Genomic DNA, 25,323 nt, shown 5'->3' on the forward strand with positions numbered 1-25,323 from the left:
TGAGTGATTAATATGCATGTCCTACTGCACTGGATGCTTTGTGGATACAGAGAATAGAATAAGGTCCCTGCCCTGGAGCAGGAGACTTTGCTGTGATGTCATATTACTATTTCTTGAGGGCAAGCTTGTCACCACAGTAACATGCACAAGTTCTGTGAGGATGTCATGCTTATCACAGTGCTATGTACATCCTAGGATTTCAGAAGGACTTCCTAAATTGAATTAAAGTCTCTCTCTCTCTCTTTCTCTTTCAATTGAGGATGATAGCTGAAGTGCAATTGCTAATTTGCTCATAAATGGCCAAACCTAATAGAACTAGTCCATTTCAGCTAGGCTGAAGGTCAGGGTAGGGAGTAAGACAGGAAAAGCCATCCTAGTGTGTTGTCCCATCAGCAACTCAGAAAAAGTTGCTCAATGCAAGTCCACTCTTCCTGGCTGGACCCCTGGCTCTAGGTGTAAATTGAAATCAAGTGCGGTGACTTGTAGAGGCAACGGGGCGGGGAAAGGCAAAATGAGCAGAGTAAGGAACGAGAGCAGCGGAAGAAACGTCCTCTGCCAGCATGTGAGCACCAAGGGCCATCAAAGATGGACTGGCTTCTTTTGGACCTAAACAAAGACACGCCAGGGCTGGTCGTTGGAAACCACAATTCAGGTTTCACACATTTGTAGCAATAAAGGCTTGACGTTGGCACGTTTGGTTTCCACACACCTGCATCCACAGGTAACAGCAGTGGGGCAGCTGCCCGAGTGACTCTGAGGTCATTTCTCACACCGGTCCCGAGCTGGAAGGATTTGGACAAGCGGGAACCCCAAAACCTGGTTTTTCTCCATGGGGCTACGGGACAACCTGAAAGATCTAACCCAAAGCAGAAAAGACTGGCGAGTTGGGGATGGGGAGTGATGTGAAGGTTTCCGCTGACTCCAGGCATCCACTGTCTCTCCCACCGTAAAGCAGAAGACCTAGTCGAACGATCCTCGGGTTAATCCAGGTGCCCGCTGAGTTTCGGTGCAGCTCCGGACACGATTTCCACCTATCTCCAGCTCCGGGCGGCAAGCTGGGTCAGAGCCCCCAGCCCGGGCCCAGCTGCGCGCATGGGTCCCTGAAGCTGGTGCTCCTCCTCTCTCTTCTCCCCTCCTCTTCCCTCTCTCTGCCAGTCCCTCCCCCAGCCGTGGCGGAGGGGGGGCCGGGCTTGGCTCGAGGAGGCCCGTGCATTCCAGAAAGCCTAGCGAGCTAGAGCAGCAACAAAGGAGCCGGGTAGTCAGCGGGGAGGAGTCGGGGGCTGCGGCGCGCTTCGGCAAAGGTGGCTGCTGGGCCCCCGGCTGGTGCGGGGGCGGCGCCGGGGACCTGGTCCCTCACCCCCGGCCCGCGCCTGGCCTCCATCGCGGGGCCCGGAGGTGGTTTTTAATGGTGGGAGAGGGGATGGGGCTGGAGATTGGGGGCCCCGGGGGCTCCCGGGGCTGAAGACAACTTGGATTGCCAGGGGAAGGGCGAGGGAGCGGTCCATCCCCTCCCCGGCCTCCGCCGCCCAACATGGGCCCCAGGTTCCAAAGTTTGCGAAGTTGGGCGCCGAGGGCTCGCGGCGCGCGGAGCATCCGGGGGAGCCCGGCACCGGACTCGCGGAGCGCACAGGTCGCCTGAGTCGCCCCCGCGGCCCCAAGGGTTGCGCGCGTGCCCTGGGGGCTCCGGGGAGCGGGCGGGGGCGCGGAGTTCCTGCTGAGTTGGCGGGTTTGGTCATGGCCGCTGCTCGCCTAGCACGGGGGTCGGAGTTCTGGCTTTTGGGGCCGCTGCTGTTGCTGCTGCTGCCTGGGGGCCCGGGCCGGGGAATGGCCTTAAGCGGGAACGCGACCGGGCCTGGGCCTCGGAGCGCGGGCGGGAGTGCCAGGAGGAGCTCGGCAGTGACTGGCGCTCCGCCGCTGCTGAGCCATTGCGGTCGGGCTGCCCCCTGCGAGCCGCTGCGCTACAACGTGTGCCTGGGCTCGGCGCTGCCTTACGAGGCCACCTCCACGCTGCTGGCCGGGGACTCGGAATCCCAGGAGGAAGCGCACGGCAAGCTCGTGCTGTGGTCCGGTAAGCGCGCGGGAGCCGAGTCCGGGGAATGCGGCGCTGGGATGCCGGGACTCTGGGAAAGAAAAGGCTCAGGCCTGAACTTTGGAAAGGGCGGGACCTGCACCCGAGTGAGTTGGAGGAACAGAGTCTGAAACTTTGGGGCAGACCGAATGCAGGATGGGACCCTCGGTGATGAGGAAGGAGCCGGTCATAAAGCGCCTGAGCAGGGTGGGTGAGCAAAGGATGCCTGGGAAGTAGGGGTCGGTCAGGAAGGGGCTCTGAGTCACAGGAAAGGACATTTTTTTTTAAAAAGAGGAGATGCTCCACATAAGTGCCACTCTGGAAGCTGGGTCCTCAGTGATTCAAGATGTTTAGACCTTGGAGAAGAGACCGGGAAATCGAGTTGGAAAGGAAAAAGGGGAGGAGGTGGGTAGACGATTTAGGCATGGGGGTGGGGAGTGAGAATTGAGTGAAATTTGTGAAGGCTAAGAAACCCCGATGGTGAGTAATTAAAAGGCAACCAGAAAGTTCCAGAAATAATGTTTTGGGAGACAGGAAGTCCAGAGAACCCTGATCTTGTTTTGCTTTCACAGGAGATTGCACAGTTTCCTCACCTGAAAAATGGGGACTCTGATTTTTGCTTGAAATTGTGAAGGAATGAGACTATTCGAAAGATTATTTGTGTGTTCTTTGGAAGTTTGTTCCTCAGGCTGGTCAGGGCTGCGGAAGGACATTTAAGCCTGGGATGTTGAGAGCCCGTGTAAACTTCCATAGTGATCTAAAGTCCCAGAGCCCTCACCTCAGGGTGGGATTAAGGTCGGCCTGAAAATCTGCAGACTGAACCCACACAGGTCCTTCCTTAGCAGCGTGGGGTGAATTATGTCCCCACCTGTCACTCTTCTGAGCCCGGGGCTTGAAGAGTGCTCAGGAAGGTAACTGGCCTTGTCATCCCTTGTTTCTAGCCAGTATGATTCAAAACTGACCTTGAAAAATAAAAGAAAATCAAAAGCCAGGAGCATACCTGGCAGCCTCCCTTTGATAGACCTTGATGCCCCACATCTCCCATCTCCATTCTGCCCTGGGTGCTGCTGGTGATGATCACGATGAGGGAAGCATATCTAGATTGCCTGTCATTGTCCACTTGGCCATAGAGTTCTCAGAGTTTTTGCGGGATGTTGGACAAAGCTATATGGATATATTCCTGGCATGGTGCAGATGCCAGATGAGGAACTTGGAGGATGGTGCCCATGTGGAGCTTCATTGTTTGTGGGTATCAGATCAGCATATTGGCAAAAACCATGTGTAATCAGTAGCTTTGAAAAATCCATAAATTACCATAATATAAGATCTGTGTAATTCTGCATATACACTACGCTCTCTTTATGGTAATATGTTTGTATAAATGTATCACAAATAGTAATGTACAGAATGTAAAAGGGGGCGTATGTAGAAATTATCATTTTAGTCTTTATATAAATGTAAAGCAGAAGACTGAAGGAATAAAAAAAAACATAAAAGGTATAAACAACATTTCTTTAAGCACTACCTGAAATAAGGCTTGAGTTTAGGAGCCAGCTGTATGGACAATCCAGATACATCTCTCAGCACCAGAATCTTGCTCACACTGTGAGAGGATATTCTGTTTCTCTCTTCTTACGTATTTGGCAAGGGCCGATGGTTGAATTCTCCTAAGTTTGATACTTGTGTGATGCTGCCCTTCTGTCGTTACCATCAAACCAAGGAGGAAGGGTATGAACCTCTTGTTCCAGCCCCTACTCCTGAGAGCAGCTGCTGAGTACGCAGAAGTGGTTTTGGCAGGAAAGTTTAGTAGTTAGAAACATCTGCTGGGTATGCAGGTTCAAACCTCACTAGCTGTGCCTCTGGTGGGGTAGGTTCCTGCAGAGGTGCCAGCACTGAGCCCAGATCCTTAGTTCACTCTGAGCTCTTCTCTGTTGCCACCCATCATCCCTCAGCTCAGTCTCATTCCTGTGTGTTTTGGTTGTTCTTTCTGCTTTGGGTCCTTCTGTGGGATGTTCTATGATGTAGAGCCAGAAGCAGGTGTTGGTATGAGCTGAGTCAATGCGGGGTGGGAGGGGGGCGGGGAAGGGCAGGGTAGAGTGAACCTGAACAGAGAGAGAATCAGAGACAGGCCATCAGCTAGGAATTGCAGCTAGTGGCAAGTGATTGGTCCTATCCTGAGTTAGTGGTCTGGATTTGGCATTAGACATGGTCAGTGTTACCTAGCTCTTGTTGCTATTTTTGTGGGTAAAGAATGGAGATGATCTAGGTTGTCTTTCTCTGTAAACTTTTGAACCTAGAGACTTGTTCTTCACTTTTTTCTGAAAGCCTGAGTTCTGAGTACACACACCCACCCAGTCATTTATTCATTTAGATATTGGGTGCTTGCTACATCCTGGATCAGGTCCTGGGGAATATAAAAATGAAGAATGCAGGCATGAATCCTGCTATCAAGGGGAAGACAGACAATTAAACAGGCTTTTGCAATATTTGTGATAAAGTAGGGTGCTGAAGGAACACAAAGGACTTTGCGAAGCAAGAGAAGATCTACCCCCTCTCCCCCAGAAAAACTGACATTTACCCCATGACCTGAGAAACAAGTAGGACTTACCTGGGCCAAGGATGGGTTGGATAGGAAGGGATAGGAAGAGGAAATAAAAGGCACAAAGGTGAAGAGGTGAGAGGGATTGGTACTTTTGAGAAAGTGTAAGAATTTCAGTAGAGCTGGATCAAAGCATGTGAGATAGAATTATAAGAGAGAAGACCTAGAAAATTAGAAAATAAAGGGATTCATCCCCCAGATTAAATTTGTATGTTGTCCTAAAGATAATAAGGAGTAATTGAAGGCTTTTAAGCAAGGGAGAGATGTAATCATATTTGCATTTTAGAAAGACCTTGAGTACTGTGTGAAGAAGCCATGGTTGGAGGAAAAACCTACAGGCTGGTTGCTTGTTTAGAGGATGGTTGAAGGAGTCCAGGTGCAAGATGATGGTGGTCAGTACTGTAACAGGCTGTAGGAAGTAGGCAGATCCCTGAGTTTTAGAGCTAGAACCAGTGGGTCTTGCCGGTGAATTGGATGGAGGGCTTGAATGGAAAGTGAAAGTGGTACCTTCCCTTTCACTAAGCAAGAGAATGCTAGAGGAGTAGGTTTAGAAGAAAGCCTGGGTTCAGGTTTAGCCATGTGAACTAGAGATACTTATTGGACATCTATGTGGACAGACCAGCAGATCTGGACTAGTAGTTGCTAAAGAGAGGTGGCCACCATGTGCTTCTTTGGCCCAGACCACTGAGCCTTTGGAAGTATGCCACTGAGTGAGGAAGTTCATTGGCTCAAGTTGGATCAATTTCTAGATTTGAATAGAACTCGGGTCTCTCCTATGTCTTTCAACTCTCTGGACTTGGGATTTTTTAAAAAATATATTTTATTGATTTTTTACAGAGAGGAAGGGAGAGGGATAGAGCATTAGAAACATCGATAAGAGAAACATCAATCAGCTGCCTTCTGCACACTCCCTACTGGGGATGTGCCCACAACCAAGGTACATGCCCCTGACCAGAATCGAACCTGGGACCCTTCAGTCCGCAGGCCGATGCTCCATCCACTGAGCCAAACCAGTTAGGGCATGGATTTGGGATTTTTTAGGCACTCAGAATCTTCCCCATTATAGCTTGAAACGCCTCCTCTCAGGCATTCTAGGTTGACCAAACAAACATAATATCCAGGTCATGGTCCATCTTCGGCCATATCTGGTTTGGTAAATGGGGCAAGAAAGCAGAAAGGCCAGAGACTGGCGAGGGAAACAGGTCCCTGAGAACCAGCACGTAGCCTCTTTTACCACTGCTCTGCTCTGTGTGTGCACAGGGGTATGTGGCCCTGTCATCCCGCCAGGGCAGCCAGAAGGAAAGAGCCAGATGAGAGATGAGAGGAGGGATGTTGTTGGTGATGGTGAGTTATTTGCAGGGTCAGATCAGGAAGAATCTCCTTAGAGCTGTTCCCCAACCTGGCTGGCTCATGATCAGAATTAGTTTTTAAAGTATATATTTTGGGAAAGTATAAAAATTAGGAACCATTTCCACGGGTTCATGTTTTCAATTTTGGTTCAGATTTTTAACTTTTTAATTGTGAAATGTAGCATATATACAGAAAGTGCATTAAACACAGAGGTACTAAATAACAGATAATTATAAAGTGCCATTTGAATCAAGAACTCTAGACCATGGTGGTGGGGGAGGTCAGTGGGGGGAAAAAGGGAGGGGACATATGTAATACTTTCCACAATAAAGAATTATGTTTAAAAAATAGTAAATAAAAAAGAAAGAAAAACAAAATGTGCAGTTAAATTTCAACTTCAGATAAACAATAAATACATTTTTATACAAGTATGGCCCATGTAATATGTGGGATATACTTATACTAAAAATTTATTAATTGCCTAGAGCTAGGGGGGGTGTGAAAGTGACTGCTAATTAGTATAGTTTCTTTCTGGTGTGATGAATATTTTCTAAAGTTGATTGTGGTGATATTTGCCCAATTCTATGAGTATACTAAAAACCATTGAATTGTGTATTTTAAATGAGTGAATTTAATAAATCTATTATATTTTAAAATTAAAAAAAAACTAGACCATGGTGGGGCCCTCAGAAGCTCCCCATTTGTCTTTTCCAATCATATCCCCCTTCTTCCCCCTTTTTAAAAAAGAGGGGTTTTTTAATTGATTTTTAGAGAAAGAGGAAGGGAGAAAGTGAAACATCTATGTGTAAGCCAAACATTGATTGTACTCCTCCTGCACGCCCCCTATTGGGGATCGAGCCCAAAACCCAGGCATGCACCCTTACGGGGAATAAAGCCAACAACCCTTCGGTGCACTGGACGATGCCCAACCAACTGAGCCATACTGCTGGCCAGGGTGTCCCTTCCTCCTCTTTTAGAAGTAACCACTCTCCTGATGTTTTTATAATCAATTCCTTTTTCCTCTATAGTTTTGCCATCTAGCTTTAGAATCCCTAAACAGTATATTTCAATTTTTCATGTTTTTTAATTTTATAAAATGTAATCATGCTGTGTGTATTATATGTCTTGTTTCTTTTGTTCTACATTGTTTTGTAAGATTCATGCTATCGCAGCTCATTTGTTTCATTGCTGATCAGTCTGCCATTGTAGAATATACCCCAATTTATTTAGCCATTTTTTTGTGGTTAAACATTTCAGTTGTCCTCAGTTTGGGGCCACTGGGAATACCATCCACTGGGATGTTCTTTTATGTACGTCCTGGTGCACTTGGGTCAGGATTCTCCAGGAACATACTTAGAGATAATAGGGAATGTATACTTCTAGCTTTACTAGATAATGCCAAACAGTTTTCCAAAGAGGTTGTACAAACTTACACTCCCAGTAGCTCTGTAGAATAGTCACCATTGCTCCACATGATTCCTGACCCTTGGTATTGTCCACTTTTAAAATTTTGCCAAACTAGTGGATATGTTGTGGTATGTGTTTGTGGTTTTAATTTGCATTTTCCTGATGACTAGTGAGGTTAAGCACCATTTGAAACGTGTACTGGCCATTGGAGTTTTTCTTTTGTGATGTGTCTGTCCAAATCTTTGGCCCATTTTTCTATTGGCCTAGCTGTCATTTTTATAAGATTTGTAGATCTTCATGGATGAATCCTTTATTGGTTTTATGTTTTGAATATAGTTCCTATTCTGTGGCTTGCCTTTTCATTCTCTGTGTCTTTCATTGAACAGAAGTTCTGAATTTTAAGTTAGTCATTTATCAAACTTTTTATGCGTAGTGTTTATTGTGTCTTTATTTATTTATTTATTTATTTATTTATTTATTTATTTATTTTTAGTTAATCCTCACTTGAGGATATTTTTCCATTGATTTTAGAGAGAGTGGAAGGGAGAGGGAGAGACAGAGAGAAACATCAATTGGTTGCCTCCCGCATGTGCCCCAACCAGGGCCGGGGCTTGAGCCTGCAACCAAGGTGTGTGTGCCTATGATCGGAATTGAACCTGGCACCCCTCAGTCCACAGGCCAATGCTCTATCCACTGTGTCGGCTAGGGCTATTGTGTCTTATTTTAAAATGTCCTTTCACATCACAAAGTAATGAATTTATTTTCTTATGTTATTTTCTCAAAACTTCATAGATTTTCATTCCATTTTAGGCATATAAATCACCTGGAGTTTATTTTTTTTTAGAACTTCAATTTTATACATAGTCTCAATATAATTTGTTAAATACAGTATCTCAGCTCTGTCATAAATCAAGTGTTGAAATATATATTTATTTCTGGAATACTTATTCTATTCTGTAGATCTATTTGTCCATCCCTTGCTAATACCACACCATCTTAATTATCATATCTTTATAGCATGATTCTTCAATTCTTTGAGTTATGAACCTATTTGGCAATCTGATAAAACCTATGGGCCCCTTTTTCGGTATAATATTTTTAAATTTTAAAGTAAAACACATAGAATTGAAAAGAGCATTTAGGATTATAAAGGAAATGAATTGTATTGAAATATAGTTATGAAATATTTTAAAAGTTTGTGATCTAATGTATATGTGCTTCTTTAGTAATATATTATAAGATCTAGTATGGGTTTAATAACCTTTATAATATCAAGGTGATGATGAGCAGTGACAATATTTTGAGGTATCTCCAACAAAAATACAATATCTGATTTCATTTGTGACAAAGCCACAGGTATGTTACTGTGGTATGTTGTTTTCATTTATAATGGAAGGAAATGCTGAATTTCAGTTATATGTAATTTTTCCCCCATCCAAGTTCATGGATCTCTAAAGTCTCCAAGAATCCTTTGTGAACTTGAATCTAGGAGCCTCTACTTTATAGTACAGCAGTAAATAATAGAGAGTCTGGACTATTATTGATCCTTTGAGCTTTAATATAAAAATATTTGTTGGTGGATTTGAAAAAAAAGACATCTTTACATTATTGAGTATTGTAATAATTTCATTATACTATATTTCTATTTAGATCTTCTATTTTCTCAATATTTTTACAGTTTTTCTGCAGTGAGTTCTTAAATATCATTTGTTAGATTTATTCCTAGATACTTGATAATTTTTTACACTACTGTAAATGATTCCTTTAACATTTTGTTAAAATGTTAATAAAAATACAATTGATTTTGAATCTAGTAAACTAGCTAAATTTACTTTACACACATAGTTATCTCATTTGTGAATAATGAGTTTCTTTCTCTCTTTTTTAAAAAAATCCTCACCAGAGGGTATTTTTTCAATTGATTTCTAGAGAGAGTGGAAGGGAGGGAGGAGAGAGAAATGGAAGGGAGGGAGGAGCGGGGAGAGAGAAACATCGATGTGAGAGAGACACATTGATTGGTTGCCTCCTGCACGCACCCCCACAGGAGCAGGGAACCAACAACTGAGGAGTCAAACCCTCAACCCTTCCGTCCATGGGCCCAAGCTCTAACCACTAAGCCGGTTGGCCAGGGCTGTTTCTTCCTTTTATAGGCCATATATTTATTAATGTTTATTGCCTTGTTGCACTGCTTAACACCTTCAATACATTGTTAAATAGAAGTGGTAATAGTAGCAGCATCCTTTATCCTTGACTTTTTCTGTGTTCTAAACAGAAAGCTTTTCTACCTTTCACTCTTAAATGTGGTATTTAGTGTAGTTTTCTTGTAGTTACATTTTATCAGGTTAAGGAAGTTGTCTTCTACTCCTAATCTGCCAGTTATCTTTTTATGATAGACTAGAGGCCAAGTGCATGAAAATTCATGCACTGGAAGGGTGGGGGTCCCTCAGCCCGGCCTGCCCCCTCTCACAGTTCGGGGGCCCTCAGGGGCGGGAGGTGACCCGGCAATCAGGGGAAGGAGACGCCCCATCACACCTCTGCTGATGCCACTGCCAGCAGCACAAGCCTCGACTGGCCCTGGTTACCTGAGCCTCGGGTGGCCCTGGGCGGCTGGGCAGCCGCCATCCAAGGTTTGCCTGCACCTTGGGGTAGCTGGGGGGCTGAGAGAACTGGGGCACTCCAGAGGCAGGCGGGGCTGAGGGGACTGGGTGCCACCATCTTGTGGCTGTGTGCACTGCCATCTTTGAGGGTGGGGCAGTCGATTAGCATATTCCCTCCTTATTGGCTGTGGGCGCCGCCATCTTTGAGGGTGGGGCAGTTGATTAGCATATTCCCTCCTTATTGGCTGTGGGCGCCGCCATCTTTGAGGGTGGGGCAGTTGATTAGCATATTCCCTCCTTATTGGCTGTGGGTGCCGCCATCTTTGAGGGTGGGGCAGTCGATTAGCATATTCCCTCCTTATTGGCTGTGGGTGCTGCCATCTTTGCAATGGCGTGAGGGTCAATTAGCATATTCCCTCTTTATTAGATAGGATGGATATTGATTTTATCAACTACTTCTGCATCTATTGAGATGATTATGTTTTTTCTTCTTTAATTTATGAATATAGATTCATTGATTAAATTTTCTAATGTTAACCCAACCTTAGAACAATGGTTTTCAACTTGACTACTCATCAGAATCACACAAACAAAAAGCCTTTTTCAAAGTTTAAATTGTGGCAGTGTTATTTTTAATTTCTATGAATGTAGAGAAATGTGTCCCTATTTTTTCTTTTTGTTTCATATTTTGTTAAAATAAAAAATAATACAGATAAAGTTGATGTCCCCTTGCTTCCTGTTATCAATCTCATTCCCTGCTCTTCTTTGGGAAGCTTCCCTCACTGCAGTAATTTGCATATTTATTTTTTTTAAAAACTTAATTACCTTAAAAAATATGTAGTATATGCACATAGTACAAAATTCAAAAGCAACAAAAGATAAATCTCTCCACTTGTGTTCTCAGCTACCCATTTTCCCTTCTCAGAGGCAACCATCAACACTGGCTTTTGTGTGTCCTTCTAGATGTTGCCAGCATGTGTACAAATGTAGGTGTACCCTTTGTTTATTTCTTCCCACAAACAGTAGTAGCATGCTCTTCGGGCTGTTCTCCACTCAGCTACATCCACTCAACAAGATCTATTGGAGATAGTTCCATTTCAATGCAAATACAGCAGCTCAACCCTGATTAATGTCCTATTATATTGGTGTATGATATATTTTTTTAGCTCCTAATGATGGATATACATTCAGGTTGTTTCTACTCTTTTGCTATTACAAGCAATGCTGCAATGAATACTCATAAATTATCTGTGTGAACATGTAAAGTGGAATTGCTAGTATAACATTTTGATAGATAATGCGAGATAGTCTCCACAAGTATTTGCTATTCCTACTAAAAATATACAAAAGTGCCACTTTCTCCCACACTCTTGCCACTACAGCATTTTCAAATATTTTTGTCTTTCTCAGTCTAAAGTTTAAAAAAATTATATCATTACAGCTTTATTTCACATTTAGAGCATCTCTTTATGTATTTAAAGGCCATTTGTATTTTCTCTGATCTGTTCTGTTTGCCTTTTGCCCCTTTCCTAGAGGCTTATGAATTTCTTATTGATTTGGAAGAGCTTTGTGCATATAGGAAAATTAGCTCTTTACTTGTAATATGTATGAAATACTTTCTCAGGATGTTGCTTTTTTTAGGATTTTGTTTAAATCTTTTGTTTCAAGCTTCTGGGTTTTGTGTCATACATCAAAAAATCTTCTCCACTCCAAGGTTTCAAAAACCATTTCTCACCTTTTCTTTTATTATTTTAATTTTTTAAAATAATGTAATTATTAGCCCTGGCCACGTAGCTCAGTTGGTTAGAGCGTTGTCCTAATACATCAAAGTTGTGGATTCCATTCTTGATCAGGGCATACCATATATACAAGAATCAACCAATGAATGCATAAATAAGTGGAACAACAAATTGATGTTTCTCTCTCTCTCCTTTCCTCTCTTTCAAAATCAATAAGTAAAAATTAAATGTTTTTTTAAAATAATATAATTATTTTGATTCATCAGGCACTTATTTTTAAAAATATATTTTTATTGATTTTGAAGAGGAAGGAAGAGGGATAGAAACATTAATAATGAGAGAGAATCATTGATTGGCTGCCTCCTGAACGCCCCCCACTGGGGGTGGGTTCCATAACCCAGTCATGTGCCCTGACCAGGAATTGAACCATGACCTCCTGGTTCATAGGTTGAAGCTCAACCACTTAGCCACGCGACCGGGCAGGAACTTATTTTTATGTAAGACACAAGGTAAGGGTCCAACTTATTTTTTCCCTAGATGGCTCTTCCATTGTCATTTAAGATTTATGTAATAATCTATCTTTTCCTTGGAAGTTTATTTTTAAAGAATAAAACAATATTTAAAATGAGAAAAACTGAGAACAACAAATTACATATTTTTCAAAGTTGATAATTACCATAAATTCCTGAAAAAGAAACACAAACAACCCAATATTTTATTAACATCAATATTTTATTGATGCTTCTCTAGAATACATTTTACTCTAGTGGCCCCCCGACCCCCATTTTAATAAACATCCAGTAAAATTCACTTTTCTTTGTTGTGCAGTTCTATGAGTTTAGACAAGCACACAGAGTTGCATAACCAGCCACTACATTCAAGACAGAGAACAATCCCATTACCCCTAATAATCCTTCATGCTGCCCCTTTTGTAGGCAAACCCTCCTCCTACCTAACCCCTGGCACTCACTGCTGTGTGCTCCATCCATACCCATTCAGTCAATTTCTGGGGTTCTCCATCCAGAGTGATAAGAGTTCCCCAAATGATTCTAATTTGAGTCAGGTCTGGGTACCATTGCCCAAGATCATTGGCTTTTTTTCTTTTTAATTGATTTGAGAGAGAAAGAAACAACACACACACACATTGTTCTACTTATTTATGCATTCACTGGTTGACTCTTGTGTGTGCCCTGATGAAGGATCAAACCCACAACCTTAGTGTACCTGGATGATGTTCTAACGAACTGAGCTACCTGGCTTCTTAAGTGACAGGAACTTACTCTGTGCCCTGAAATAGGCTGTGTCACAGTGAGAGCAGTTGAGTTGTCAAAGGCCCCAGATAGGTAATAATAATAGCTGACATTTTCTGAGGGCTTATTATATAACAGGTACCATGCAAAGCCGTTAACTTGCTATCTCATTCTTCACAACAGTTCCACATGGTAAATGTATTGTTCCCATTTCACAGATCAGGAAACTGAGGCTTGAGATAAAGTAATTTGCCCAAGATCACACAGCAAGGAAATGGTAGAGTCAAGATTTGGGCCCAGACAGGCTAGTTGCAGTGTCCATGCTCTCTACCTCTCTACTATATTGCCTCCCCCCCAAAAAAGAGCAGTTACCTACCTACCTACCCCCATGGCTCCCCAGCCCAGCAGTGTGGCCAGCACCCATGTTGGCTCTCATGTCCTCAAAAGCTTCTCCTAATTCAACTTCTTGTTTGGGAAATAGGTGTTCTTGAAGCAAGGATGATTCAGGAGGGGCGAAGTAGGCAGAATGCTGAGTGAGCCCAGCCACTGGGGCAGCTGTTTCTGTCTTGCTGGCACCTCCTTACCCTCTCTCTGCACTGGACACAGCCTCCTCTGTTTTTCTCCACCTGATTTCCTGTTTCCTCTTCTGGCCTTGAAGTACCTGGCTCCCCTGACTACCTCTTCTTAGCTTCTACCTCTTCTCTATGTCACCTCAGCTTGGTAAGAAGACCCGGGGTCCTGGGATCTTGGCAAGGGAAACCGTTTCTGGTTCCGGAGCATGGGCCTGAGGTGGGAGTGCGGGAAGGGGTGACATACCACCACTCTCCTTCCCACTGGAAGAGGCCCTGAAGTGGGGTTTTTAAAATGCCCCTGAAAAGGTAAAATGTAAATCAACTTGGGGTTCTCAGCCAGAGGTGTTATACTCCCTAGCAGGGCATTTGGAAATGAAGGCTGTTTTATAAAACTTTAATTGAATTATAATGTACATATAGAAAAGTGCACAGATCATAAACTTAATATCCACAAGGTGAATATACCCAGGAATCCAGTACCAGATCAAGAAATAGAACATGAGTAGCCTCCCAGAAAGGTCCTTTTCAGGTTCTCTTCTAGACACCACTCCTGGAATGGGGCTTGGTAGGGAGCAGTTTTTGGTTGTCACAATGACTCAGGGGTTCTATTGGCATTTAATTTAATTTATTTTATTTTTTGTTAATCCTCACCTGAGGATATTTTTTTCCATTGGATTTTAGAGAGAGTGGAAGAGGGGGGGTCGGAGAAAGAGAACATCAATTGGTTGCCTCCCGCACGGGCTCCAGGGCCAGGGATGGAGCCTGCAAATGAGATACATGCCCTTGACCCAGAATCGGGCCCTCAACCCTTCCGTCAGTGGGCCGATGCTCTAACCACAGAGCCAAACCGGCTAGGGCCCACTGGCATTTAGTGGGCAGGGTCCTGCGATGCTAAATATCCTGCAATGCATGGACAGTCCTGCAGCACAGAATCATCCTGCCCAAATGCCCTGTTGAGGAACACCTTGCCCCACAGCTCTGAGCAATAATGAACTGTGTTGAGGAAAAGAGAGATCCCTTAGGCCTGAGGAACAGGGTGTGCTGCTGTATTTGTGGGTATGAATGAAAAGGGGTCTTCATTGCAATGTGTCCACACTGTCTTCACCCTGCAGGCCTCCGGAACGCCCCCCGTTGCTGGGCAGTGATCCAGCCCCTGCTGTGTGCTGTGTACATGCCCAAGTGTGAGAACGACCGGGTGGAGCTGCCCAGCCGCACCCTCTGCCAAGCCACTCGAGGTCCCTGTGCCATCGTGGAGAGAGAGCGGGGCTGGCCTGACTTCCTGCGCTGCACCCCTGACCACTTCCCTGAGGGTTGCCCGGTGAGTGCTCTGTGGGGTGAGGTCCATGCTCTCAGGGATGGTCAGCACCAGGCATAGGGCAGAGCCTGGCAGGAGGGGAAATAAGGGAGCCCAGAGCCTTCTCCCTGGGTAACCCCAAACCTGCAGCCCTGGTGTCAATAGGCCAAAACCCCAAGCTGAAGTTTGTTGGCTGGGCCCATCTACCAGGGATTATCCTTTATTTACTTATTAATTAATTATTATTTTATCCTCACCCAAGGAGTGAGGATATTTTTTTTAAATATATTTTATTGAGCCCTAACCGGTTTGGCTCAGTGGATAGAGCGTCGGCCTGCGGACTCAAGGGTCCCAGGTTCGATTCCGGTCAAGGGCATGTACCTTGGTTGCGGGCACATCCCCAGTAGGAGGTGTGCAGGAGGCAGCTGATCGATGTTTCTCTCTCATCGATGTTTCTAACTCTCTCTCCCTCTCCCTTCCTCTCTGTAAAAGATCAATAAAATATATTTAAAAAAAAAAAAAAATTAAAAAAAAAAAATATATATTTTATTGATTTTTTTACAGAGAGGAAGGGAGAGGGATAGAGAGTTAGAAACATCGATGAGAGAGAAACATCGATTAGCTGCCTCCTGCACACCCCCTACTGGGTATGTGCCCACAACCAAGGTACATGCCCTTGACCCGAATCGAGCCTAGGACCCTTGAGTCCGCAGGCCGATGCTCTATCCACTGAGCCAAACCAGTTAGGGCATGAGGATATTTTTTACAGTGATTTTTAGAGAGAGTGGAAGCGGGGGAGATGGGGATGGGGAGAGAGAGAGAGAGAAACAGAAACATCTATGTGAGAGAGATACATTGATTGGTTGTCTCCCACACTTGCCCTGATGAGGGGCAGGGGCTGGATTGGACCTGCAATCCAGGTATGTGCTCTTGACCAGGAATCAAACCTGTGACCCTCCAGTGCGCAGGCCAACGTGCTAACCATTGAGCAATGCGGCTAGGGCAACCCCCCCTTTTTATTTTAATAAAATATAACTGTTCAACAAAAATTTTTTGAGCAACAGCTCTGTTAGGTATTAGGGGTTACAGGAGTCACATGGATTCAAGGCACATGTAAAACAGCCGGAAACCCCAAGACAGGATGTGCTCCGGCTCTGGGTGGTGAAGGAGAGCTCATAAGTGATAATAATAATAATAATCCTATATAATAAAAGCCTAATACGCTAAGTCTGACCATTCATTCGACCATTCGACCAGCCACTATGACACGCACTGACCACCAGGGGGCAGACACTCCAACCAGTAGGTTAGCTTGCTGCTGGGGTCCGGCCCATCAGGACTGGGCAAGATGGGCTGGACACTCCCTGGAGCCCTCCCACAGTCCCTCCAATTGTGCACTGGTGGGGTCCCTCAGCCTGGCCTACGCCCTCTCACAATCTGGGACCCCCCGGGGGATGTCATAAAGCCGGTTTGGCCTCATCCCCGCAGGCCAGGACGAGGGACCCCACCGGTGCACAAATCCATGCACTGGGCCTCTAGTGATAATGATGGTAATAACACTACTTGTTATTATTTCCTACCTGCCAAATACTATTATAGCATTTTACATTTATTTATTCACTTACCCCTTAAGCCCCACATGAAGTAGGTGTGTGCGTTAGATGCTGCTGAGTCAGCTCTGACTTATGGCGACCCTAGGAATGAGTGATGTCCCAGTGTCCTTTTCTCCGCTCCTGTAGAGTCATGCCTATGGCTTCTTTTATGGAGTTAGTCTACCTCATTCTTGGTCTTCCCTTTCCCTGCTGCCTTCTATTTTCCCCAGCATTAATGTCTTTTCCAAAGACCCCTGCCTTCTCATGATGTGCCTGAAGTAGGACAGCTTCAGTTTTGTCATTTTTTACTCCAGTGATGTTTCAGGCTTAATTTGCTCTAGGACCCACTTATTCATCTTTCTCGTGGTCCGGGGGGGCCATAGAGCTCCCTCTGAATACCATATTCCAAATGAGTCCATTTTTTTTCCCTGCTATCTTATAGATAGGGAAACTGAAGTAACAGAAAAGTCAAATCATTTGCCATGGGTTGTCTCCAGCGTCTGTGCCCTCAGCCACTCTGCCATGCTACCCCTGTGCCCCTGATGAAACCAAAGGTTGCCGCTGAGCCTCCTGCTCCCTTTTGTACTGTCTTCTCTCCTTCCCTTATGCCAGAATGAGGTGCAGAACATCAAGTTCAACAGTTCGGGCCAGTGTGAGGCTCCTTTGGTTCGGACCGACAACCCCAAGAGCTGGTACGAGGACGTGGAGGGCTGTGGGATCCAGTGCCAGAACCCGCTCTTTACGGAGGCAGAGCACCAGGACATGCACAGCTACATCGCGGCCTTCGGTGCTGTCACGGGCCTCTGCACGTTCTTCACCCTGGTCAGCCGAGGACAGGCCTGCACGTGGGGGGGAGTCAGGGGAAGCGGGTGTCCTGAGCACTCAGCTCGTAAAGTGGGAAGAGAGTGGGATTGTCGGTGAAAGTGGCTGAGCTCTGGGTAAAGAGGGAGGTGGGGAGAGGACGACTTGGTGGTGGTCCCCAGGGAAGAGTCATAAGAAGGGTCATAAGGGTGTCTGCAGCAGCAGAGTAACTCCAACCTCTCTCTTCTAGGCCACTTTCGTGGCTGACTGGCGGAATTCGAATCGCTACCCTGCAGTTATTCTCTTCTACGTCAATGCGTGTTTCTTTGTGGGCAGCATTGGCTGGCTGGCCCAGTTCATGGACGGTGCCCGCCGGGAGATTGTCTGCCGGGCAGATGGCACCATGAGACTTGGGGAGCCCACGTAGGTGACTTGGGGACCCGGAGGTGAGGGGAGGAAGGCTGAAATGTGTGTTTACCACAAAAGGGACAGGTTGGGATTGAAGCTGAGATTTCAGGGTAAGATTCAGCTCTGCCTTGTTGCATCCAAGGTCTCCAGCATTAGGACCTCGGCTTCAGTATTAGGACCTTGATTGTTTGCATCTGTTCAAAGGGGCATCTTGTGTATCCTCTTCAAATCTGACTGGGTCCTGTTTCCAAGCCCTGACTCCTAGGGAACCTCCAGACCTTAGAGCCAAGGGTCTGGAGACAGGGTGAAGAGAGGGAGTGCAGAATGATCTCCCCAAGTGACACCCCACATGTGTGCGTAGCTCCAACGAGACCCTGTCCTGCGTCATCATCTTTGTCATTGTGTACTACGCCCTGATGGCTGGCGTCGTCTGGTTTGTGGTCCTTACCTATGCCTGGCACACCTCCTTCAAAGCCCTGGGCACCACCTACCAGCCTCTCTCTGGCAAGACCTCCTACTTCCACCTGATCACGTGGTCACTCCCTTTTGTCCTCACTGTGGCTATCCTCGCTGTGGCCCAGGTACAGAACCTGGTAGGGGGCTGGGGTTCTGAGTGGGGTGGACTTGGCTGAGGGGCCAGTGACCGAATTTGCCCCTCTCACCCCTTCCTGCTATAGGTGGATGGGGACTCCGTGAGCGGCATCTGTTTTGTGGGCTACAAGAACTACCGATACCGTGCTGGCTTCGTGCTGGCCCCAATTGGCCTGGTGCTCATCGTGGGAGGTTACTTCCTCATCCGTGGTGAGTGAGGACCCGACCAGGACTACGGCAACTAGCACGCTGAGCACCAGCTTTGTGGAAGTAGGAGCTAGACGCAGCCAGCTCTGCTGCCTTCACAGTGGGACCTCAGCCAGGTCTCACTGGGTATTGGTGCTAAGTGGAAGGTGCCCCCTCTAGGCAGACACTTGGTGTGGGACAACACCTTTGTGTTGGCCAGAAAAGTGCACCCCTTTCTCACAGCCTGTTGAGAGGAGCCTGGGCTGGTTCCAACCTCTCCTCAGCTCTTGGCCAGGTGCACTTATATGGTGGGTAACCTACTCTGTCCACATGAGCCCATTTGGGGCCTTCAGTCTAGAGAGCTCACTCTAAAGTTATATATACTCTCAATGTTTTGGAGTTGGTTTCTCATCTCCCTCCTGCCCACAACACACACTCGCAGTTTTCACAACATGCACAGATTCTCTGTTCCCTAATTTCCCTGTCTCAATCTGCCACCTCCACAATAAGCCTTCCTATCTTCTTAGCTTATTTTTGTTGCGTGTTTTTTGTAGTTGTTGTTTCTTTTGGTAAGTTTCCATTTCCTCCCTCTGCAGAAGGTCAGCCTTCTGTGCAGCCCACCTCTTTTCCCTCTTTTTGGCTGTGTCTGGGCCTCCAATTTATGTTTTGTATCTATGCTGTCCTGTTTGGTAGTCACTTGCCACATGTGTTTAAACTAGTCCAAATTGAGATGTGTCATATGTGTAAAATACACACTGCATTTTAAAGACAGCACACTCATTAATAAGCTGTAATATGAATTACATGTTGAAATGATAATATAATGAACAGTGGTATACTTTTTATAAAATATATTGAAATCATTTTCACCTGTGTCCTTTTATTCTTTAATGTGGCTTCTGGAAAATTTGAGATTATGTATGCAGCTCATATTATATTTCTATTGGACAGCACTGTTCTCAAGTCTTTTTTTATGCCTTTTCCAGCAGAACAGCTTTTTTTTTTTTAATGTATTTTTATTGATTTCAGAGAGGAAGGGAGAGAGAAACATTGAAGATGAGAGAGAATCGATGGTCGGCTGCCTCCTTATGCCCCCTCCTGGGGGTTGAGCCCACAACCTGGGCATGTGCCCTTGACCAGAACTGAACCCAGGACCCTTCAGTCCGCAGGCTGACGCTCTATCCACTGAGCCAAATCAGCTGGGGCTCCAGCAGAACAGCTTTGACCTGACTGCCTTACTTAGGGGTGGGCAGGCCAGACACAAGGTGATTTCTTTCTCTTCTCTGCTGTCCATTGGTGCTCTGTCCCAGTCTTTCACATACAAAACACATCTGCCACCAGCTGTGCTTCATTTCTTCAGTGTCTCCAGTTCCCCAAGCTTGGCACCAGCACAGAAGTAATTAGACTCAGACTCCAGCGCCATGGGAGCCTCCCCTGCCACACCCCCCTCTCTCCCAGGAGAGTGGCCTCGCCCCACTAATATATGAGGTGTCCCTTCTCTCCAGGAGTTATGACTCTGTTCTCCATCAAGAGCAACCACCCTGGGCTACTGAGCGAGAAGGCTGCCAGCAAGATCAATGAGACCATGCTGCGCCTAGGTGAGTGGGTCCCCTGGGCCCTTGACCTGAGGTACTATCCAGCCCAACACTGCACCCTCCTGGGGCTGTGGGACCTACAGAATAGGGTCTTGGAGGATGTAGTAAGTCAGTGGCACAAGTGAGCAGCCTTGGGCAAGACAAGGCTGGTGTGTGTGTGTGTGTGTGTGTGTGTGTGTGTGTGTGTGTGTGTGTCTGTAGCAGCTCAAAAGAAGGGGACCTTCTTAGGTGGAAGAATTCAAGTTCATGCCAAGTCTGCTTCCTCATGTCCACTTCCCTCCCACTGGGCATCCCACAGTTGCCTCAAGTGCCCTTCATGCCTTATTTTGGAGTCTTCTGTTCTTGAACTGAGCCTAGCATGAATTCACCCCAGACTCAGCTGTCTTTCAGGCTCCAGTGGGTCGAACACCCTCCTCCCCACCGCTGCTCCCACACCTGGGATTGGTAATACTCTGCGCACCCCTGGCCCTCCACAGGCATTTTTGGCTTCCTGGCCTTTGGCTTTGTGCTCATCACCTTCAGCTGCCACTTCTACGATTTCTTCAACCAGGCTGAGTGGGAGCGCAGCTTCCGGGACTACGTGCTGTGAGTGCAGGACTGGGGCTTGGCGACTTGGAGGCAGCTGGAGTCGGGACTGCAGGGGCAGCCTTCCTGTACCGTCCAGCAGGGGTCTGCCCATCTTGTTCTGGGCACCCAAGATGTCAGTTGCTTGGTAACTTGCCATCATAGCAAACAGCCCTCAAGTTCCTGCTCAACTCTGCGTCCCCATGGCGGTCTGGCTGGTGCATTTGTAACTGTTAAGAAGCCATCTCATGTTTTGGCTTCTCTGACTGACTCTATTGCCCACAGAAGTTGCTGTCTCCAATTATCACGTACTCTTTTACACAACTTATTGGAGAGCCCTGCACAGAAGTAGTTATCTTTATGATAAGTTAACAGCCTGTTAATGCCTGCTAATTAGTCTATGCTTTTTGTGTCACATTGAGGACAAATCTGAGAGATTAAGGCATCTCAGCTGTTGAAAGAAATGCAGCAACTACTGACACGAGGAACAGTAGTTAAAATGCCCATTAAAATGAATGCTAGTCCACATGGACTGCTTCAGACTCCTTCAAGGCTCCAGCTTGCAGTTTGGGAAGCTCTAAACTACACCCATGCCTGGGTCTCTACCCCAGAGATTTGATTTAATTGTCTGGGGTGTGGCCCAGACATCAGTAGTTATTAAAAGCTCCCGGGTGACTCTAATGAGCACCCAGGGTTGTGAATCAGTGCTGTGGGGCTTAGTGATTGTCTGGGTACGCACCCAGGAGACCCAGAAAATCTCATCTGTCTACCACCCCTCACCACAGGTGCCAGGCCAATGTAACCATCGGGCTGCCCACCAAGAAGCCCATCCCTGACTGTGAAATCAAGAATCGCCCTAGCCTCTTGGTGGAGAAAATTAACCTGTTTGCCATGTTTGGAACCGGCATTGCCATGAGTACGTGGGTCTGGACCAAGGCCACACTGCTCATCTGGAGACGCACCTGGTGCAGGTGGGGTCAGCAGCCAGCCCCATCTTAGTCTCTCATCCTAGGTTTCCCATGTCTCCCAGTATAGCCTTGGGAGGTGTGATTTCTAAGGGTCCGCAGGAGGGCCTAAAGCTGACTTTTTTTGTGGCTCACCACTGCCCCCTGGTGACACCTCCTGTCTTTGGGAGCACCAGCTAGGTGTGAGCCCACTGCCAGCATCTTTTAAAAGTGCAGTGATATGAGAACTGGACACACATGAGCCCTGCATCCTAGGCCTCCTTTGCAGAGTAGGCCTCTACTTCTCAGAGTCCTTGAGGAACCTGAGCCCCTCTGGAGGCTCCTGCCCTAGAGGGGATGGATTTGCTGTATTTCTCAAGATTTGATGGGAAGTGGCTGCTCCACATTCCCTCCCCCACCCCTGCTGCTCTCAGGTTGACCGGACAGAGTGATGATGAGCCCAAACGTATCAAGAAGAGCAAGATGATCGCCAAGGCCTTCTCCAAGCGGCGCGAGCTGCTGCAGAACCCAGGCCAGGAGCTCTCCTTTAGCATGCACACCGTCTCCCACGATGGGCCTGTGGGTGAGCTTTGGCCCCTTTCCTCCCCTGGAGCCACTTAACACCTGCAACACCTGGGCCCCATTCCCTCCCAGGCTGGTGTGGACATGTGGACTGTTTGGAAGGCTCTGAGGAATACAGTGCTCCCTCCTCTCTGCAGAGTTCTTGTTTCCAGTACCCTGCCCATCACTGGCAACTCTCCCTCTCTGTTTCTGTCCTGGGTTCAATAGTTTGTTTTGGTTCCCAAAGGACTCATCTCTCTTCCCCTTCTCCTGTCTTTTCCACCTGTTCTCCCTGGACTAGGGTAAGTCAGGCTTTCACGAACTGGATTTCTGGCCTTTAGTGAGGCCCCACTTTTGCTCTGGGTGCCCAAGATGCCAACTGCTCTGTAACTTGGGAATGGGTGGGGATCACTGATTACCAGGGTGGGTTTTCTGCGCGAGGTGGAGTGGGAGCCATCAGCTGGGGGGAGGTGAATGGTGCTGAATAAGGGAGAAGTGGTTGACTGCAAGGGACAGGCAATCATGATTCCTTATCCTTTCCTTCCATCCCCACAGCGGGTTTGGCCTTTGACCTCAATGAGCCCTCCGCTGATGTGTCCTCTGCCTGGGCCCAGCATGTCACCAAGATGGTGGCTCGGAGAGGAGCCATACTGCCCCAGGATGTGTCTGTCACTCCTGTGGCAACTCCAGGTATAGGATTCAGGTCTCTGTAGGAAGGCAGGGGACATAGAGGCTGGGGGTTACTGGGGCTGTAGTATCAGGGGCTGCCAGAAGGTGAGGTGGGAGGGAAGGCTGTGGAAGAACTGAAGTGTGGGGCTGAGGCCCTAGAGGTCTAGAGTTGTGGATCCCAGACCTCAAAGTGGGGATCCGAGGAGAGAAGGGTGATGTGGACTGAGTCAGGGTCCCAGGCTCATGTTCTCTCTCCCGTCATCAGTGCCCCCAGAGGAAAAAGCCAATCTGTGGCTGGTTGAGGCAGAAATCTCTCCAGAGCTGGAGAAGCGCCTGGGCCGGAAGAAGAAGCGGAGGAAGAGGAAGAAGGAGGTGTGTCCGCTGGTGCCACCCCCTGAGCTTCACCACCCCACCCCTGCGTCTGCCTCCAGTGCTGTTCCTCGACTGCCCCAGCTGCCCCGGCAGAAATGCCTGGTGGCCGCCAGCGCCTGGGGAGCTGGAGAATCCTGCCGACAGAGAGCCTGGACCCTGGTCTCCAGCCCCTTCTGCCCAGAGCCCAGTCCTCTGCAGGATCCGTTTCTGCCCAGCCCCCCAGCCCCCACGGCCTGGGCGCAGGGCCGCCGGCAGGGACTAGGGCCCATTCATTCCCGTACCAATCTGATGGAGGCAGAGCTCATGGATGCAGACTCAGACTTCTAAGCCAGGAGAGCAGGACCTGGGACAGTAAATAGGAACAGATAGTGTTCTGAGGCTCTTCTTCCTCCCTGAGGTACTTCCCCAGGATCTCGTCTTCCGGAGAACCTGAGGGCCCAGTGCCCTCCCAGGAAGGTTCTCTGTCTGGCTTATGACAGAACTGTGGGAAAGAACCTTGAAAAATCCATGGGTGGGCCTCACCCAGAGAACAGCCCTGAGCTTCAGGGCCCTTGTTTCTGCCCTACCAGGTGGAGTCTGGCTGGCAGCCCCAGTCTGCAACAAGGTTACGGGGTGTGCAGAGTTTCTGGTGAGGTAGCAATGGCGAGGGTAGGAGTGGCAGTACCCGGAATGGGCTGTGGTGGCCAGAGAGACAGCCAAACCTTTGTCTGGCAGATGAGGGCTGGCTGCCCTTTCCCGTAATAATGGGTACCAGGAAAGGGCACCCTCAGACCAAAATTGTTTATTGTATCATTAGCCCTTTGTCTAAGTGGGAACAGGGCTCCCTTCTCCCTCTTCCAGGTGGTTGTGGGGCTAGGAGTGCCCACACGTATAGGGGCTATAACCTCTCTTTACAGATGTCCAGCTGGCCCCACCCCAGGCCAGTAACCCCGCCCATGTTCTCCTGCACCCTCCTTCCCTTTCCCATTTCAGTTCAACCAGGCCAACCTCGTTCTGTTCCCTGTTTGTTGATTAGGACCCAGAAATGCAGCCCCCCTCCCCAACCCCCACTCGTGTTGCTGGACTCCATCTCCAGGAAAGAGATTGGTTCAGCTATAGAAGCAGTGAGTGGTGGGGAGTCACTGGGTCTCCGAGACACATTGTCTCTTCCTGTATCCATCCAGTGAGGGATGGCTCCTCTGACTTGAGGGGCTACCCTGGGAAGCTGCTAGAGTTCAGGCAGGCAGGAAAGCTTCCTTGAACTTCCTCAACTGGTGGGTGAAGAGATTTCCGACCTCTTATAGGCCTCCTCTGTGTCTCCAAGGCCCCAGTTTCAAGAACCAGGCAGCAGGAAGTTTTAGGAGCTGGCTGGGTTCCAGATCGGGGATAGGGATGGGGAGAAGAAAGATAAACAGTAAATAAAAGTTTTTTGTATAAACTCTTGGTGTGCTTCTTTCCCATAGGCCCCAGTCTCCACCGAACTGTTTACCTGGTCCTGATCTCATTTGTGTTCCACTCCTTCCTCAGGCTATTCTGAAAGGCCAAGAGCTTGGTGCTAATGAGGTCATGACTGACAGATGTACTGGCAGTCCTTCCTGACTTGTCGGTTCTATGTGGCCAAAATCTCTTCTGAGGCCACAGCGGCCTCACTGCATACTGATCTCATACTGGTCTTACTTGGTTAAGAACACATCTTTCCCCTGAAATGACAATTGGACTCCTAATGTAGATTAGCATGGCTCCTTGTGGCAATCTGGGCCCCACCTCTGGGGGCGTCTTGCTTTCAAGAGATGTCAGGGGGGGCCCTGACTGGTTTGGCTCAGTGGATAGAGCGTCGGCCTGCGGACTGAAGGGTCCCAGGTTCGATTCCTGTCAAGGGCATGTACCTGGGTTGCGGGCACATCCCCAGTAGGGGGCGTGCAGGAGGCAGCTGATCGATGTCTCTCTCTCATCGATGTTTCTAACTCTCTATTCCTCTCTCTCTTCCTCTCTGTAAAAAATCAATAAAAAAAAAAAAAAAAAGAGATGTCAGGGGGGACCAAGAGGAAGCTGTGCATCAGTCAAAGGAATTCAGATTTCCTTGAGGAAAGCCTGTTAGCCCCACTTCCTCCCAAAAAAATGCCAGTAGAAGACTGGGAACTATTTGGGTTGCAAGGACTCAAGATCATAAGGAAAGGCGATCTGT

At 47.4% G+C, this 25,323-nt stretch overlaps 1 protein-coding gene across 2 annotated transcripts; it reads left to right on the top strand.

The window, feature by feature from the left end:
* Nucleotides 1-1,295: 1,295 nt before the first annotated feature.
* SMO (smoothened, frizzled class receptor) lies at nucleotides 1,296-24,574 on the top strand. Of its 2 annotated transcripts, none has more exons than XM_080665583.1 (12): nucleotides 1,296-2,068; nucleotides 14,695-14,900; nucleotides 17,081-17,290; nucleotides 17,520-17,692; nucleotides 18,039-18,258; nucleotides 18,355-18,478; nucleotides 19,960-20,052; nucleotides 20,526-20,634; nucleotides 21,399-21,584; nucleotides 21,992-22,140; nucleotides 22,674-22,808; nucleotides 23,053-24,574. In XM_080665583.1, exons 1-12 carry the CDS (start codon nucleotides 1,735-1,737, stop codon nucleotides 23,484-23,486), a joined length of 2,373 nt encoding a protein of 790 aa, XP_080521709.1. In that variant the 5' UTR covers nucleotides 1,296-1,734; the 3' UTR covers nucleotides 23,487-24,574. The 2 variants fall into 2 exon arrangements, with proteins under 2 accessions (XP_080521709.1, XP_080521710.1); XM_080665584.1 differs by lacking the exon at nucleotides 1,296-2,068 and adding an exon at nucleotides 13,647-13,730.
* The last annotated feature ends 749 nt before the right edge of the window (nucleotides 24,575-25,323 follow it).

This window comes from Plecotus auritus, assembly GCF_963455305.1.
Source record: "Plecotus auritus genome assembly, chromosome: 4".
NCBI classification, from domain to species: Eukaryota; Metazoa; Chordata; class Mammalia; order Chiroptera; family Vespertilionidae; genus Plecotus; species Plecotus auritus.